This window comes from Halichoeres trimaculatus, unplaced genomic scaffold, assembly GCF_033239565.1.
Source record: "Halichoeres trimaculatus isolate MK-OKI-2021-1 unplaced genomic scaffold, fHalTri1.1 fHalTri1_scaffold_6, whole genome shotgun sequence".
Lineage (NCBI taxonomy): Eukaryota > Metazoa > Chordata > Actinopteri > Labriformes > Labridae > Halichoeres > Halichoeres trimaculatus.
This window is the reverse complement of record NW_027437184.1, coordinates 33,325,057-33,344,043: the sequence shown is the minus strand read 5'-3', so window position 1 is coordinate 33,344,043 and position 18,987 is coordinate 33,325,057. Positions and strand designations below refer to the sequence as shown.

Sequence of the window (18,987 nt, the reverse complement as noted above, 5' to 3'; positions counted from 1 at the left end):
CCCGTCTGTTCCTGAAAACAGGAGGCCATATTGGAAATGGGCGGGCTTTGAGCCCCCACACAAACAGCTGTAGGGCGCCTGCCTGTCAGTCAGCTGAGCTGAGCCTCTGATTGGTTAAACATGTTATACACTGTCATGTTTGAAAAATTGTGTGTGCTGATAGAGAAATGAGCGAATCAGACTGGAGTCATTTTTCTTTTGGTACCTGGCCAGAATTTTGGCAGTGTAAACTCTATTAAGGGTATAAAACATGTATGTTGTTTCAGTGACATCACTCATTGTTTTTTTAGGTGCAGTTATGAAATCCAATGGTTGGGTGGGGGCACTTTATTAATACTCAGCTAAACTTGAATCTAACTAGGAGCAGGTTAAAGGTCTGTCATTGTAAGTGCTCAGACATGGTTTCGTTATAGAGATTTCCCACCAAAGCAACCTTAGACTCTGAAGCTTTCAGTCAACTCAGAGCTGACAGGAAGCAGAACATTACTGTTAAACAGGCTGTTCTGCACCAACTGTGTACAAAATCATTGATCAGTCATCCGTAAAGTCAGCTAATGGAGGAAACATAATAAAAGAATACAGCAAACGCATTAGGCTGTTAGCATGCTAACACTCATTGGTTACCTCTTATTATCAGGTACGTCTGCACTGATGGTGTCACCAGATACTGGTTCAGCACCAGATCAGGAGACAACTGGATCTTTCAGGGCTGATCCTCTGAGGATCATGATTTCTTTTAAATAACTTTACAGCCATCTATTGTCAGACTGCTGAGATTTCTCCGCCTGGAGCTAAAGCAGGGACGGACCGGCCACAGAGCCTCACTAACAGCTGAAGATTAGACGCGCTGATCCTCGACGTGTCTGAGCGCTGAAGCAAACGTCAGTCTAACAGGAGTTATTGTGCATTTGTTAGAGACTATTTTCAGGGTTAATGTACATGTGGCGCTCTTTAAATGCGTATTTACAGTAACAGAACATACAGTACTATTGTGTGTGCTGTCATCTATAGCAGGGGTTCTCAAACTTTACAATGCCAAGGCCTCCTACACAGCATTTGCTTCTGGCTGACGACCCCCTTTGGAAACCAACAGACTTTAGAATATGTAAAGAAATGTCAACTTTAGGAATGCATTTTTTAACTTTTTTTTTACTTTTCAATAATTATTACATTTATTTAGATCAGGACATTTATAACAAATAAAAGCTAGATTCACATAGGTAGGTTGTTACAAAAAAGACAAGGCATTCAGTCAGCCAAAGTGGATACTCCTTTCTGTAGTTGTCATGTAGTCATGTAGGTAGTAGTTAGACAGGGAAAGAGCCTCAAAGTTCAGTTCAGTTTTTTAGATAGTTTAATAACAGGTGCAAACCACCAGGTCGACACAGATCACCATCGGTCACATTGCAGATTAAGCTGTCACACAAGGTGGGGTTAGGTACGATCAGAAACGTGTGAACCCAACAATTATGCAACTTTACGTGTTGTATGTTGAGGACAAATGCTTATGAAAATATATATATATATATATATATATATATATATATATATATATATATATATATATATATATATATATATATATATATATGATTAAATATGATAACAAAATTCTATTTTTTCCCTTCCCTCTAATTTTCTGAGCCCCCCCTTTGTGCTCCCTAGCCGCCCCCACTCTGAAAAAAACTGGTCTATAGTATCCAAGGCTCATGACAATAAATAGATATTCTTGGTTTTGGTCTTTTTGTGGGTTTAAAAATCATTAGAATAATAATAAAACTAAACTACTGAAAAGTTTCATTTTATTAGCTTATGGTAAAGGTTCCTGCAGAAGTTTGAAGGAAAACATGTTGAACCTGAAACATATTCAGTAACAAATCTCACCGTTGCTTTCATCAGCTTTGGTAAATATAAGTATGTTTGTTATCTGCAGAGACGTTGGTTTTAACGTGTCAAACCCAAAGTACTTCACCCATAGGGTGTTTAAAACGTCCTTGTCTCGTGGTTGATTCTCCATGGAGAGAAACATCACGTTGAATAAATAATAAAGTATGTTGAGCCCTGAAAAGTGAAGGTTGAGCGCTCTCCAGCCCGTCGCTGTGTGACGTTGAGGCAGGTGAGCGGCCCGGAGGATTGACTCTGTGTGTGAGGGGTTCCCTGCACATTGTGGTTTTCCTCTTTGCTTTGAGTTCTTTTCCATTGATTTCCATGCATTGTCTCATGAGTCACTGGCAGGGAAGGGTTTTGTGTCTTTTTCTCTTGCATTTTGTGAATCTAATGATGCACTTATGTTGCCCCACTTTTCCCTTTTCTTCATACCTTACCTACTAAAGGAGGGAATACCACTTTATTGGTAAGTGGATGTTAACCAGAAGGGAGTTAAACAAGAGTAACCATTAAAAAAAAAAAATCAAAGAAAATGGGTCGCTGTTCACATCTCAGCAATTGTCTTCAGGAAAAAAATCCAGAAAGAGAAAATTGAGTAGCAGACGATTTGTTTTCTGATTCGATTGATTCAATAATTGTGATCTTTATTTTGTTCCTTCCATTTCTGTGATGTTCCGTCAAGTTGTCTTCTCTTTCTGTTTCGTTTCTTTTATTTAACCATTACTTTAAAAAACTGAAGAAGTCCTCTTTTCTACTCTACACAATCTGTAGCTCTGTACTTTCTGCCTCTGCTCTTAAACTTATTTGATTCACAGTTTTGTTTAATTTTTCCCTCTCTTCCTCCTCCTCCTAGTTTTTTTGTTTGTTTTTGCGATTATGATTTCTTCAACTCATTATGGTTTTGCATGCCAAGTATTGCATGCGCTGCACCATAGAGGACTATCTATAAGCCATATGGAGAAAACCTAGATCTTTTCTTTTAGATGTTTACCTTCTTTTGGCAAGTACACCGTAGCACTCATCCCCCCGCCTGAAAACTCTCTAATGCTCTTTTTGTCCTTTTTCTTTTTTTTTTCTTTTGTTTTTTTCCTTTGTTGGTCATCGTTTCTCTGCAGAAGCTCCGTCTGCTGACCGCTAGCTCTGCAGGCCTCCAGCCCACTCTGCTGAAAGAGCACAAGCTCCACAGCGCCCCCAGCAGGAGCCAGACGGGACAGGTGTGTGCGACGACGGGAGAGGCTGGGAGTGTGGACGTCAGGAACACAGCCGTGAACCAGACGTCAGGGAGGAGAGGGAGTCAAAGAGGCCAGAATAAGAGCTCCCATTCCCCCCATCACAGCAGCGACTCGGCCCACTCCCAGCACAACCACGCCCACAGAGGGAGGTCGTCCCGGCACCAGAGGAAGTAAGAACAAACAACACGCTGACATCTGACTTATGGTTGACACTTTCTGTTTTTTTGTTTAGCAAAAACAGTCTCTGTATCTTCAGGATAATAAAAACAAGAATCACCACAAATAAAAGCCTGAACACTGGGAACTAAGAGAGACTTAAAGGAGCTGTGAGGAGTTTGAAAGTGGTCTTGAAAAAGTTTCTTTTTTAGATACATGTCTGATTGTAATCCACACTTTAACATGAGATTATCAGTGCCAATATTACAGATTGTTTCAAATTGCTACTAATTAGCTTCCAGGTCGGGTTGAGCAGGACTGGCTTGATTTACAGCTCGTCTGGGTCTCTATGACAACACTACGCTAGCTGACGAAGTTTCGTAGTGAGAAGAGAGATCTGTGTTTTTCTCTGCTGAAAACAATTTCTGTGATTGATTTTGTAGAGGTGGTGGACACTGGAGCCTATCTGTCGGACAGAAAAAGGACAAAAGAGAGGAAGAAAGAGAAACAGGAGAGAGATAAAGCACGAGCTAAAGGCTAACACAGGGGCTAACCTGTTTGTGCTAATGTTCATTCCAACCCACAGTCAGCAGTTATACTGCAGTGGTCTGTTCAAACTTGAGAGTCTATCAATAAAATGAAGAGTGAGGTTACGTTAGCTCTGCTTTGTAGATGACTGGCAGGACATAACCAGGATTTACTAACGTTACACATTACAGACATGTCTTAGAGCATCAGGCTGTCAGCTTTACTAAATATAAACAGCTACTTAACTACAAACAAACTGACAGTGTTTACTTGTTATGACATTAGCCTACAGATATGTTGTTGCACTGGACTGCCGATAGCGCTACATTTAGCCAGCTACTACTTCTTTGCTTGATGTCACATTTCAAATGGTAGCACAACATAACTGTACTGATTAGTCCCTTACCTCTGCGTGTTTTATCCAGTAAAAAGTTGTCTTGAACAAAGAAAATTTGTTTCCATTCGATCTCCATTTAATTCCAAAACAAACCTTGCTAAAAGAAATTTACGACAGTGTGTGAGACACTCAGGGCCAGAAGGTGGCGAGCAAGGTTGTAATAGTTAACTAAAGTTAAACTAAAAACGAAAACTAAAATTGTAAATACATTGCAGTTAACTCAAACTAATAAAAACTAGAAAAGAAAACAAAAACGATAAGTAAACTAAAACTGTATCTTGTGTTCACAAAACTAACTGAAACTAACCAAAATTATAGAGAAAATGTCCTTAGTTTTAGTTTCTGACAACATGAATAGCCTTTAGGTTTTAAATTAATCCGACACATTTTCCCAAACAGTTTTACAACAGTTTTAGGCAGTTGTCAGCAGCATACGGCACCATTATAGAGACGTATTGGCACGTGCTTGTTAACTGCACTGACTGGCTGTGCGCTGTGCTGCAACAAAACAAAGTGGAGCAATGAATCAGAGCATCTGTAATAGTTTAATTGCACATGAGTCTGACTTTATTGTTACTCAGTCAGTCCAAGTTTCAAATTATTAAAGCTCATATTATATTGTTTTATATTGTTTTATATAATTTATGTTGATATTATTATTATGTAATTTATGTCTATATTTTTTATATTAAGTTTATATTACTTTCTTGTGTTGAAGGCAGCAGCCAACAGTTCAGTATCAGCACTGACTGAGCAGTGAGCACTATGCTGGACTTAAAAAATAAACACTATTACAAAATATTTACTCTGACCTTTTTGAATCCTGCACCTGGTTAATAAGGTATGAAAAAACTAAAACTAAACTAAAACTAAGGCTTGTTGCAAAAATCAAAAACTAAATGAAAAACTAGAATGCCCGCTCTAAAACTAATTAAAACTAAACTGTAATGACAAATCCAAAACTATTATACCGGTAACCTTGGTGGCGAGGTAGTCTAATTAAAACAGATCCTCCTCCTCACATTTTTTTAATAACAAAAAAAAATCACAGCTATACTGGAAGACACCAGCTTATCAAAGGAAAAACAAAGAAACACATAAGCTAATGGGAAATCCAAAATCAAAATGTCAAAACAAACAAAAAAACAAACAAACAAACAAACAAAAAGGGCCTAATAGAGCACTTATCCCTCTGCTTCAGGTATTCTAAATCAACTTCGATGTCTTTACAGCAGCCTTTATTCACCTGAATGCCAAAAACACTGACAGCAGATCCTTGTGTTACTGATTGCACAATTAACAAACTAAAGCTGTTCTAATATTGAGCAGAAGAGCACACTCTACTGCAGGTTAAACTTCTGACAAATGTTGAGCTCTGCTACAATAGGAGAAAATGGTAGCAACAGCTGTTAACATAAAATATAAGAAGTAACAAGTTGATTGCTAACGTTAGCTGTTGGGCCTTTGATGTGGATATGTTATGTGTCAGTAAAAATGTTGTTTGGTCTCAGTTTGGCTCAGATATCCGTCGAGTGTGTTTTCTGGTGAAATCATAAAGCTCTGATTCTCTGTTTGTGTATTTTGACGACAGCAAAAAGAAATAATCTCAGCATTGTGAACCTCCAGCTCTCTGACCCTTTGAGGTGAATGAAGAGCTTTATTTATTACTGTCTGTGTTGCTCCAGGGCCACAGGTGGTCACTCTTCCAAGCGGCACCACCGCTCTGCTCGGGGTCAGGCTCATCATCACAGCACGTCAGCGTCTCCGGGGCGCCACCCGCACGCATCGGGCAGGAAGAAAGAGGAGAAGAGCAAACCAAACCTCAGACAGCGCAGCAGCTCGTGGAGCAGCGGCCGCTCGTCGTCCCGCTCAGCGTCCAGAGACAGAGACCCCAGCAAGGCCAAGTCCCCCCACAACAGACAGAACAACTCCAGGTCAGAAATCCACCTCCATGTTCGGTTGTTACTCTCTGATTTAAAGGATGATGATGATGATGATAGCTTAAGTCATCGTTTCACATGTTTTTTCACATGTTTCAGAGTTGTTTTCAATTAAATTACATTTCAAAGTAAACTGATAAAGTAAAAACAACTTCTATCAGTCCAGTTTGGTACGGGTTGGATCTGTAAAGCCTGATCCTGTTTGTGTTTTCACAGCCGACTGTGCCCTCTCGTGGTAGGCGGTATGTTAGTCATGTGCTGATAGCCGCATCAGCTAGGTAACAGCGCGATGCAATAGCAGCACAACACAGTGTACCCCGCAAATAAAACTAACGAAGAAGAAAAACACGATACAGGGTGCGTCTCGAAGCGATAAAGTTCCATCCTTCCTTCCTCCACTTGCGTCGTTCACTTGTGTCTTAGTCCCTCCCACCAGAGATGATGGAGAGATGTGAGGAAATGAAGAGAGGAGAGAGGATGGAGGAGATTGTTTTTTAAAGCAATGGGACATCCTCTCCTCCAGAGCGTCACATGAAGCGACATGTTTCAGTGATGGCGGCATCAGCTGATCACCTCTGGATCATCTGTCAGTCAGCTCTAACAGCTGTTTGTGCGTCTGGGCATGTGCGCTGTGATAACTCTGATTAAACAGAAACAGTAACAGAGATTTGTCTGTTTCTTTAACCAGTTAAACACACGTAACCATGAAGAAAACCTGCTCTCTGTTTATTCTGTGTGCAGTTTAGAAGCTCATGGATCACTTTACCTGTAAAATCCATAATTATTGGATTATTTATAAATTATTTAGCCTTCATCTAGAGCTCATCTGATCATGAGCTCTGAAACTTATTAATCTAAGTCTTTTCTCTCTCATTAAACTCTGTTGTGTTTGTGAAGTCATGTAGAGAAGTCTGAGCCGCTGCAGCGTCCAATCAGAGAGTGGTATTCCATACGGGGGCGTGTCTGTCAGTGAAAACACTTCTGCAAAGCCGGCTCTCGTGTTTCCTCGGTCGTAGCTCCTCTGATCAGTCTCCTCCATCCTCTCTCCTCTGAGAACAATTATGGCTTTGGGACAGTCTTCAAAATGGTGACTGCCTGCGGTTGGCTGCTGCTACCGTTTTCCCCTTTACCGAGTTATTGCTTCTGCATTATCAGCCGCTGCTCTTCAGCGGTGAAGTACGGAGCTTTCTTAGTCGCTCATGATTGTGATTGGTCAGCTGCCTCTGAGCCCTCCTCTTTCACGTGTGCGTTCACGGCTCTTGATGAGTCAATCCTGGGTTGAGTTACCGTGTTGATAACTTGCGTCGTGCTATCGATTATCCTGATTGCCATTGTTACGGTTACTCAATCCTGGATAGATGTGAGTTGACCGCGCTTCGTGCCATAGGCCTCTAGTGTTTGTCTGTTTGTTTGTTTGTTTGTTTGTTTGTAAGGCACTCTATCAGGTATTTTCCATGTCAAACATCTCTTGATCTGTCACTTGTCTGGTTCTTGTGTTGATTCTTTGCGTCATGTGACCTGTGGGTGTCTGATGGACCTTTCTTTGTCCTGCAGAGAGAGGGACAACAGCGCCAACCGCTCAGACACCGACAGCCGAGCCCGCCGCCGCTCACGCAGCTACTCACCGATCCGCAAGAGAAGAAGAGATTCCCCCAGCTTCATGGAGGCTCGCAGGATCACCAGGTAACACGTCTCTGCAGACACACGCGTGATGTTGTAATGACGGCTTTCCTCCAGCAGGTCATCAGAGTTTCACAGCTCCTCTGATACAGTTTGTCTTCCAGATTTCACTCCAGCTCCTACATGTCCTGAATTAACAGCACTTAAGCATGACACGCTTTAATGGATGTTACGCTCTGCAGCGGTTTCACAGCGCTGCGCTCATGTTGGGGCAAAAGTCGTTTCTTTATAGCTTCAAATTACAGCAAAGACACGCAAGAGGAATATAATTTGTTCCTGCTCAGACTCACAACCTGACATTAAAAGAGCTGTTTTCACATCCTTTGAATTCTCTGTGTAAATCTGCGTTAAAGACTGCAGGGATGAATCAGTGAAGGAGGACACAGAGGAACAGGTTTGGGGTAAAACTGAGGAGTTGGATGTTCTTCAGCTGAACAGAAATCCTTGTTTCCTGCTTCATGCTTTCAAATCAGCGTGTGGCGCAAAGATAACTATGAAAAAGTGGTTATTGTGTTCTCTGCAGGATGACTGTATTTTGTTGATAATCACCGCCATTCTCAGAAAAATCCTTTCAGTCAGTGTTTTCAGGCGCTGAGGATGTTTTCACACTTAGCTCATCAGGAGAAGTCTGTTAAAAACAGAAAGATTTTCCTCCTGAGCCTGGGCGAGTTGGACAAACATGAACAAAGCAGTTTCACTCTGATACATGATAGTGGAGCTGAGTTTCACCACGAAAACATCCTGAACAGTGTGGAAAATACATTTTGATTGTTTGCCCATTATTTAAATCATGTATTTAAGTTAGAATACTGCAAACAAAGCTGATCAGATGTCGAAGCTTAGCAGTTTTATTGTTTTAAAGATGACATCTGTCTGTTTTTGCGTCAGCCCTGTGATTGGCTGGCGACCAGTCCAGGGTGTACCTCGCCTCTCGCCCAATGGCAGTTGGGATAGACTCCAGCCACCCGCGACCCTGAACAGTATAAGCGGTTTTAGAAAATAAATGAATGAATGAAGATGCTGTGACAAGGATCTGATTTGATTGAACTGCAGCGCCACCTTTTGGCCTGGAGTGTCACGCACACTGTCTTGAGTACTCTCAACAAGGCATGTGTTTGTTTTGGAAATGAAACGAGATCAGGTCTTCTTTCTAAAACAATTTTTCTTAAAGAGAACTTTTTACCCCATACAACGAGACGTGGTAAGGTATTTATCAAGTAAAGTTGTGCAACAGTTTGAAACATGGCAACAAGTAAACATTGTAAGTTTGTACCGTAGTTTAGTAGCTAGCCTGGTGTTGTCTTACAGACTTAGAGTGTATTCACACCTGAATTGTTTGGGGCAGTTGTTCTGAAACAGTGGGCAGCCCCCCTGAAAGTCTGGTTTGTTTGGGCATGTGTGAACACAGCAATCGCGCTTGGATGCGGGACAAAACAAGCAGGTCGAGATCGCCAAGAATAGGTGGTCTCGACTCCCTTCCATTTCGAGCCCTGTAGAGGTTCCTTTACAGTAAGAACACAAACGCAACCAGCACAACAGACTCATAACTTTGGCTCACACTGTAGTGATGGGGGCAGTAATGAGCCCGGTTGAGAACTGCACAGTCAAAACAGTAGAAGAAGAATGAGTAGAAGAATCAACAACAGCAGAAGTAGAGAAGACTGAAGAACTGAGGAAAAATGAGTCGTGTGCTTAAGTGGAGCAGTGAAGAAATAAAGTGCCTCATCAAAGTGGCTTAACCCAGTCAGGACTCTGAAAAAACGACATATGTTGATCATATAGCGCACGCTGTAAGCCAGATAAATGCTATCTCGCAAACTAGCCACACACGTTGTTGATGCTCCATGGCTGTTCTTCCCTGAGGAAAGAGGGTAAGAACATGAATGAATGAATGAATGAAGACATGGAAACTGCCCGTCTTCCGGGTATGATTTCTGACCAACGAGAGAAAAATTGATCGCACGTGGCATTTGTTTACAACTTTGGACCATGAGAAACTTTTGCCTTGTGAACACAAATGAACCAAGTGACAACCGCTACAATTGTATCGGTTTTGCCCCTGAATCAAAACAAAGCAAACGAGCCACAGGTGGGAACACACCCTCAGACGTGTTGTAAACCAATCCAGTCCTACACGACCTGATCAAGAAGCTAAGAAGTAGCATTTAGGAATAACCTATGTTGGAACATATATCTCGAGGGGAGACTTTTGTGGTTGTTTGAATAGAATACTCGCTGCACATTAAAAAAAAAAAAAGCTGGAACAGCGACAACAGAACAAAGAAAAAATGTGTGATATTAAACACACAGTAACAAGACAGGGTGTAAAAACGATGCTCCAAAGAGGACGAGTCTGTCAAAAAGCTTCACAACTTCAGAATTATGTTCCTCAGTGTAAAAGACTAGGGTTCAAGGCTAAATGACCATGATCTGTGGATCCTCAGGTGTCTGTGCTTGAAGACAGACTGGACTCTGTCTTATGGTCACTGTGTTAACGAAAACAAACATGACTCTGTAGTGCAAATCACTGCATTGGCTCAAGTTTATGTACAATAACCCTCAGTTTTGGCCTTCTTATGCCAGCTTTTTTTAAAAATGTGCTGTTGCCATAAATGAAAATCTTTCCCTGTTTGTAAACCTTTACAATTTTTCTGTTTTCATATATGAGCTAGCAGCTTTTTTTAATTAGATCTCAAGTTTAATTTCTAACTTACCCATCCACTTATATATTAATCAATGTTTACAGTTTAGATTCTTGCTTGTACGTTGTTTTGGACAGAAGCGTCTGCTAAATGAAATCATAGAACCATAGTGTTTGCTTTGCACATTTCCAAACATTTCACACAGAAGGAAGAAGGAGTTTCACCGACTAATCGACTGGTCGAGTTGTCGACTTCTGTTTTGAATAACTTTGTGAAAGCAGAGCGACTTGTAAAAATGAGTACCGTAAAATACCAAATAGTAGCTGGAGCGTTTATTTGTTTCAATCACTGAGCAGACCAGGCGTTTATTTGGGACCAGGTGACTATTTGGGACAGGCGTTTAATTCCTTTCCCAGAAAATAACATTCAGCGGAAGTGGTAACGTCTTCTTCTTTGACTCTTCAAAGCCTCCTCATCTTTACGTTGTTATTGCATAATTCGTCCTGGCAGACTACTTGCGTTTGTTTATATCTGGCACGCCGCACGCGCGGACTGATACACTAAGCGGCGAGCGCCTCGTAGCCAGCTGTGGCTCTGCAGCGGAGGTAGCGCCGTTTTATGATACGATGAGAACTAGAGCCTTATTTAGCGGTGTTTTTGTGTGAAAGTATCGCACTGAAAATTCTCTAAATAAAGCGTGAATGCAGACCGATATCAGATTTTTTTCGGTGGGAGTCCGTTTATTTGTGTTTTGGGTCAAGTAAAATATGGCGAAAAATACGAGCAGACGAGCAGGGAGGGGGTGTTTGGTGCGAGCACTCTGGGCTTCTGCTGCACAAAAACACTGCTGTAGGGTCATGTGTGTGCTGGACCGATTGCGTCGATCTGAACGGATCACAGATCAATGATGATCCGTTGCACCACTACTAATAAGGTGCAGTCTGATTATGTTTCTTTTACAAAAATCAGTTTTCAAGAGTCAACTGTCAGTTGTGAGCTCAGCGTTTGCATGTGTGTTCTGTAACTACGACCGTGGAATAAAAAAAAATAAAAAAAGAAATGGACTGCGGCTTGTAGGCTGCGCCGAATAACTTAAATGGTAAATAGTAAATGGACTTGAGCTTATATAGCGCTTTTCTAGTCATGGACTACTCAAAGCTGCTTTACACCACAGGTCACACTTACCCATCCACACGTATTCACGCTCACATTCACTCACTGATGGATCCAATTTTTACTATGATAGCTATCCATCAGTATCTCTAATACAGTCACGCCCTTTCATACCCATTCACACACCACTGACACAGCAGTGGGAGCAACTAGGGCTTAAGTGTCTTGCTTATTTGGAACGGGCGTCTATTTTTCTAAACGTGCTGCTACACTCGGCGTTTATTTGGAGCCCGGCGTTTATTTGGAACCCGGCGTTTATTTGGTATTTTACGGTAGTCGTAAAACCTCCAGTAAGAGATGACTTCTCTTCAAGGGCCAAAATGATAAATTACTCAGTTCATGTTGACCCGAGTTTCCATCATTTGTACAGTGCTGCTTCAGACAGCAGAATACCTCCTAATGAATCAAGATTTCAAATCTACACAAACTGACCATAATGACATCATCAAAGGCGGGTGTATGACAGGACTGTGGAGCAGGAGTGAATGAGTGAAACAAACACCCTCATAAACCTTCAGCAGGTGTAAAATCAACACAGAGAGGAACCTGAATCCCCCTCCTTTGATTTACTGAGCCTTTGTTGTTTTGTTTGTCTGTGCACTCAAATGTTTATTGTTCCATTAACTGTGAATCAGTGAATGAATATGCATCAATAAATAACCTGATAACAGTTTAACAGGACGTCTGCATGCTGCGAGCAGATGTGTCTGTTTTATCGCTCTGCTGATGGAAACGTGTTGGAGTTGTTGTAAAGCTGAACTCCTCCAAGCCTCTACAAACAGGTTTTCACAGTGAGCCAGCCTTTTATTTCTGTATTCACATGTAAAGATTCAATCTCTGTCCTCATGAATTTATTTTCAAGCTGAGCTGAAGTTTGTTTCTTTATTAGAAATCTCTCTGAGTGTTTCTGCAGCCTGACAGACTCCTCGTCTCCTTTCATACCAGTGTAAATAGACATGGATGAAATGTCTGTGTGCTCTGTCATCTTTCCCTCCAGTCCTAAAGGTCCTGATGCTGAGACGACGGGATGCTGCAGGCTAGTTACCCTGGTAACAGTTGCCGTGCAGCAGGATCTGTATGCTCGTGTGAGGCTCCTGCAGCTCGGCCGAACAGCGAACCATCAGAGGTCCCCTGAGTAAACCTGCCCTGCTCCTGATTCTTATTTTCTCATCCTGTGTTTGCTTCTTCTTTCCTGAAACTCACGCTGAGACTCACCCGGCTCTGAAGCTGCTCCTCTCTGCGCGCACACACACACACACACACTAATGTTTTAACACAGGGATTAAAATGGCATCAAGGTCTCTGTCAGTGGATAGCTCTGTGTCTGTTTGACCACGGTGTCAGAATGACGAGCAGAGCTGAGGCTGAGTGATCCTCACAGACAAGGTGAATCACTCCGTGTTGCAGCAGGAAACCTTGATAACATTTTTCCCGCCCTGCACTGTTGACTGTGGACTTTTCTGGGTGTCAGCCTCCTCTGAGGGGAAGAGCTTCTGTTTTTCAGCTAACAGCTAATTACCTTTCAGGGAACACTTCCAGGGTGGCTATTAACCCGGCAATCTGAGCTTAATCTGAAACTAACGACGACGTGCATTTCTCTGCTTCGTGTGTGTGTGTGTAAAGTGTGTGGAGAGTGTGAGGGTAAATAGCTTGGTCTTCTTGAAACCTAAATAACATTTCTCTTCCAGACAGCCTACTGATCAACCCAACACTAATCCACACTAAATGCTTGTCCTCATAAATCAAATATTTTCTGGAGTTTGCTGCATTCATGTGTTCCTCACTCTGCTGTTCAGACGTCGGTGTGTTTAAGAGCTCTGCAACAACCAGAGTTTAAAGAGGGGGTATCAAGATGTCCCATATTTTAAACACAGATATAAACCAACAATGCTAAATGTTCAGATTAAACCTGTGCAGATTTGCAAACCTCTACATATTTCTGTGTTGTAGAAATCCCTGACTCTGGTTGTAAACTGATTAAATCGCACGGTTTAAAAAAAAACACGAGATCTTCACAAGACTTGCTGAAATGATGATGTTATCCCATAAGGCTCTCTTAACTGGTGTTAGAGGGGCGGACCTCAAACACCAAGGTCTGCCTATTGCTCCGCCCCTCACAGGCTTCTAGAGGGCTGGCCAATCAGAGGGGAGGGGGGGTTGTGGAGCAGGGCCCCTTAAAGAGACAGCAGCTCAAATGAAGTGTTTCATGCAGAGGCTAAAATAAGTGATTGTGAAAACACCAGTGTGAGAATAAGGCATTAGTGGGCCTCAGTCACGAAGAGTGCGTACGCACAAATATGTGCTTAAACTGTACGTATGAATGTTTGAAGCACAAATCTGAGATTCAATATTGTCCTACTTGACTTTATTCTTACTCTGTGAACAAAAATAGAAATGCCTCAGACCATGCGTACACACAAATAGCAACAACCAACTTTCTAAAAAAAAAATGTAAACACACACTCTTTGAAGTAAATGCATGACTTATTTAAACTTTCAGTAAAAGAAAAAAGTCTTTAACAGGATTCAATGATAAAATCTGTGATTTGGCTTAATGTATTAATCAACCATGAAACTGACGCCTTTTCACCCTTATTATAATTAAAATATTGAATCTTCAATTAAATAGTTTACAATTAAAAATAAAAAAGGCCCAATGTGAGCTGTAAATCATGTTAAACTACCGCAGGGGCGTCAGAGGGACTGAACAAAGAGTTGTAAAAAGCACCATACCCCCTCTTTAAAATAATTTTGTAATACATACAGTATATGCACAAAAACACTAGGGAACACATTGTTTGTTGAGTTAGGTCTGGTGGCTGTTTTTGACTAATTTTTGGGGTGTAGAATCCAAGACTGATCTGAGTTTTTCTCTATCACGTCAAGTTTTAGAACTACATGATCCCATTTTCTTAAAAATATGAAAAACAAAACTTCACTTAACAGATATGTGCTTGTTTTATAAAACTCTTCAAATGTTGACTTACAATGACATATGAAAGAAACAGGCATGGTGGCTATGTTTGTTTAACACTTTGATGTTTTTACGACTGATATGGCCACTGGAGGAGCTACAGTTTTCCACCTTACAGATTTAAAAAAGATCAAAAATATTGTAACAGGGGTGTTTTAATGACAGTTTTGAGCAGCTCTTCAAACTTAATAATCAGCTTTAGTATTCATAGATAGATTAAAGAATTCAAAGTTAGTCCCAGTAAAACATCCAAACTTCTAGATACTGAGGGTAGGGGTGCTGCTCTGGTGTTCTGGTTTAAACCTGCACCCTGCACACAGAGGATCCAGTCATCATCACAGCAGGAGCTGAATCCAACATCTGGCCTTGACGGTTTGCTGCTGTCTCTTCTCTACTCCACGCATTTCCTGTTTCAGAGGACATGTCCAATAGAGGTGGGCGATACTGGGAATTTCGGGGTTGATACGATACCAAGTAATTACAGGGCCAGTATTGCCGATACCAATACTTATACCAATACTTTTTAAGATTTAAGGTTGATGTTTCATAAAACTGCTGACCTTAAGTTGTTTTTGTGATTTTTTATTTTGATTATGTTGTAAAAATCTGGGACAGAATTGAGGCAAAGTTTAAAGGTGACTACAAATTATAGTGTCATGATAAAAATGTATGTTCAGAAACAAAACAACAGTAAAAATAAATAAAGTAGTAATAATAAAAAAAAATCCCTAAAACATTATGTGTGGAATTATTTTCTTTAAAAAAGTGCAAATAAAAAATATCTTTTCCTTTTTTTTTTTTGAGGTATAGAGTTGAAGACTTCAATACAAAAAAATAAATGAATACATAAATAAAATTTCTCCCATTATCAAACTCATTTTTTAAAATATTTAAGTATAAAGAATTATCACACCAGAACAAATGTTATAAAAAAATTCAAACAAACTTCTTTTTTTGGAGTCTGCTTGCTCGTTTCCTTAGTGCCACTGAGCCACATGATGTGACATGGACACAGCCAGGTCGCCACTTTCATAAAACCGCAGCAGTCAGTGCATGCAGGAGAAAAAAAAACTAGAGGATCGATCTTTTTACACCAGTATCATTCGATATCGATTCCAATGTTAGTATCGATATTATCGACATTTGGATCGATCTGCTCACTTCTAATGTCCAATAGAGGCGCAGAAAAAGCCCAGATAATAGTGACTCTTTGGGGAGTTTTTCCTAACTTTTTTGGTGATTGTGTCTTCGCTGCTTGAGTTACCTTGATACCATCTCCCCTCCTGCGCGCTGAGTTTTGGTTTATTCTGACAGCACATGAACGCAGCAAACCAACACTAACAGGTTTTCATCTGTCTGATATTTCTACTAACTCTTCCACCTCTTCCGTCCTCCTCTTCCTCAGCGCTCGGAAGCGTCCGATCCCGTACTACCGTCCCAGCCCCTCCTCGTCCAGCTCCGACAGCAGCCCCACACGGTCCAGCCGCAGCCGGAGCCGCAGCTACAGCAGCTACAGCCGCAGCAGGAGCCACAGCCGGAGCCACAGCCGGAGCAGGAGCCGCAGCCGGAGCTGGAGTCGAAGCCGCAGCCAGAGTCGGAGCTGGAGTCGCAGCAGGAGTCGATCCCGCAGCCACCACAGCTACTACAGCCGCAGCAGCTACGACAGCCCCGGGTTCTGACGGACAAGACAGTGCAGAAGAGAAACAGAATCAAAGAGAGGGAGCCCGGTCAGAGGCCCCGGACCCCGGACCCTGGACCCTCTCTGTAACTCAGAGCCTGGATCAAAGCATCGTGTTTGAAGAAGCACATCTCTGTCAAATTGGCTGCCACTGTTCATTTTATCTCCACTGAAACAAGGTATTAAAGGAAACCTCCAAAACCAGTTCGGTAGAGCCCAGAGAACAAATCTCGCTGTATGTTAGCACTTTCCTTCTCTTCTTCCACAAAACAACCAAAAATGAATCCATCAGAACTATATATAGGATATAAATATATAAATATATATAGGAAAAAGAGGACACATCAAGAACTTTCTGTACATCCATGAACTTTTCTTTCCTCCCTCATCATGAACTCATCTCCCCAAAGACTTCCACCCGTCGCCGCGCAGCGATCAACACAGGAGAGAACAAAAGGAGGAAGCAAAAGGAAGAGAGAGGAACTTTTTTTAACGATGTATAGGTTTGTGTGTATAGATGTAAACTCTCTTTACGTTCTTGGCTTTGTAAACTATGCACTGTATATTCCATGTAGTGTGAGGAGGCTTGTTTAGCATGATGCATCAGGAGAGACTTGCTGCTCGATGATGAGGAGTCACCTGGCTGATGATGAAGGTGCCAGGGTGCACTGTGCTCCCTCTGACATGCTCAGTACGCTCCTGCCTGAGGTGAATGAGAAGAGGGAGCAAAAAAAAAAACTATGTATGAAGTATTTTTACTCTCTTCCCTGTTTAGGTTATTATGTTGACTCTGCTGATCCTGACATCATGTGTGAGAAAGTGTGTGTGAATGTGTGTGTGAACCTCCTCTGCAACTGAGGTGATGTGTGTGTGTGCAGCTCTGTACTGTACAGGACAAACGTCTGCAAAAACCCTTCATGCACACTTTTGTGACGACCACAGCTATTTATAATGCTCCTGTATTTATGACTTTATTTATTGTTATTTATTATTTATTCTATTTATCACGTCAAGCAGCTGACCGTGCTTTGGAGATGAGATTGCTGCAGATGTATTTGGAGACAAAGCGTACATGTCCATGTTTTACAGACCTGTCCTTTAACGTGGTGAAGGCTTTAGTTTACGAGCAGGCTGACTGTGCTCCGCTATGTGAAGGAGGCGCTCTGATTTCAGCCAGAGGAGCTGAGACTTCGCCCACATTCACTCCCACGGCGGCCATTACGGCTCCAGATGTAACGTTTCATTTCAATGTAAGCTATGGTGTCCCCGCCTGGGTTAAAGAGAGAAGAACGAGCCTCAAACAAACCAAAACACCCACCTGTGTGGAGAGGAGAGTCCACTCTGACGCTCTGATGGTTTCAGACCCACAGACCCTGATAGACCGGGTCAGACGGTTCGAGGTTACTTTGTGTCTGTATCATTTTTACACAGGGCAACGTTAAAAACTTATTTTTATGCAAAACCGGTAATGGGATGCATGATTCATATCACAAAATGAGTTTGTGCAAATATGAAAAGAGCTTTCCTACACATCCAGCATTTATTTTATCTTCCTAATTTTTATTTTATTTTCATAATTTATGTTTTTAAATAACAACAGTTTGAATGTTTTTCTCTTAAACTCCCTAAATTTTCACGATATTGAGTTTAAATGTGTGGGTGGGGCTTTTAGAGTTAAATGTGAACTGTCACTGTATTGGCAACAGTGATTTACCGTAATACCTGCAATAACTGGGCAAGGTGTTTTACAGTGTACTAATATTATCAACAAAGAGTTGTTGATAATATTAGTACAGAGTAGGGTGAGACTTGTTCCACTAGAAGCTGAGTTTATCTTATCATATTGAATTTGAAAATCATGATCTGAAATCGAATTGAATGTGTTGAAATTATTTTAAATATATTTGAAAACCCAACTCTGTTTTTTTTAAATCAAAAAATAAAAACTTAGTTTCAGTTCATACAATTTAGTTTCAGTTTTAAGATTTAACTTCGGTTCATTCAGTCATGGCCAAACCCTTATGTCATCTATGAGGAAACAATAAAGCACTGATTCAAAAAAAACATCTTCACTGTTGAAACTCCTTGACGGTCTCTGGCTGTCCTCACTTGAGCGCAGCGAGCTGAGATAGCATCATTTTTATGATGACTGAAGAATCAGGTTTACGTGAAACTGAAGTTTTTACAGACGCTGAGCTCAGGTTGAGTTGTAAAACTGAATCTAAATTTTGTGAAGTGATACTAAATTCCTCATTTTTGACTTAGTAACATGGAGTTGAAATTGTAAACCAGGCCTCGTGTACAGAGACTGTAACCAGCCTGGGTTATACTGTACCCCCTGCTTTTGGCATGTTTCCTACTTAATCTACTGTCCCATCTCTGAGTAAAGGCATAAACACCTGAAAATATTCATGAATGAGATATTTGACTTCAAAGATAACCTTTAGCAAACAGAAATTTATGATTCACTTCTTTCTTTCTTTCTTTTTTTTTAATCACAGACTTATTGTACTCCAAACTGATATTGATTGCAGTCCTTTGTTTTTATCCGTTGTCAGCTCTGTTTTTGATATGATAAAGACACAATAGTAACCTCACGGGACACTCAACAAACTGGCCAAACAATCAGGGATCACCTGAAGTCTTCCTTTCCATCCGTCCAGTCTCACGTCTCACGTCGGCTCACACAGTGTTTTCCTC

At 41.2% G+C, this 18,987-nt stretch overlaps 1 protein-coding gene across 2 annotated transcripts in view; it reads left to right on the top strand.

The window, feature by feature from the left end:
• Positions 1-18,782, top strand: part of srrm3 (serine/arginine repetitive matrix 3) — a 187,322-nt gene extending 168,540 nt beyond the window's left edge. For both annotated transcript variants that reach the window (XM_074671725.1, XM_074671726.1), the window contains exons 11-14: positions 3,003-3,289; positions 5,886-6,134; positions 7,695-7,823; positions 16,015-18,782. In XM_074671725.1, the coding sequence (XP_074527826.1) occupies positions 3,003-3,289; positions 5,886-6,134; positions 7,695-7,823; positions 16,015-16,288 (939 nt within the window). In that variant the 3' untranslated portion in view covers positions 16,289-18,782. The remainder of the gene's footprint in view (positions 1-3,002; positions 3,290-5,885; positions 6,135-7,694; positions 7,824-16,014) is intronic.
• Positions 18,783-18,987: the final 205 nt, after the last annotated feature.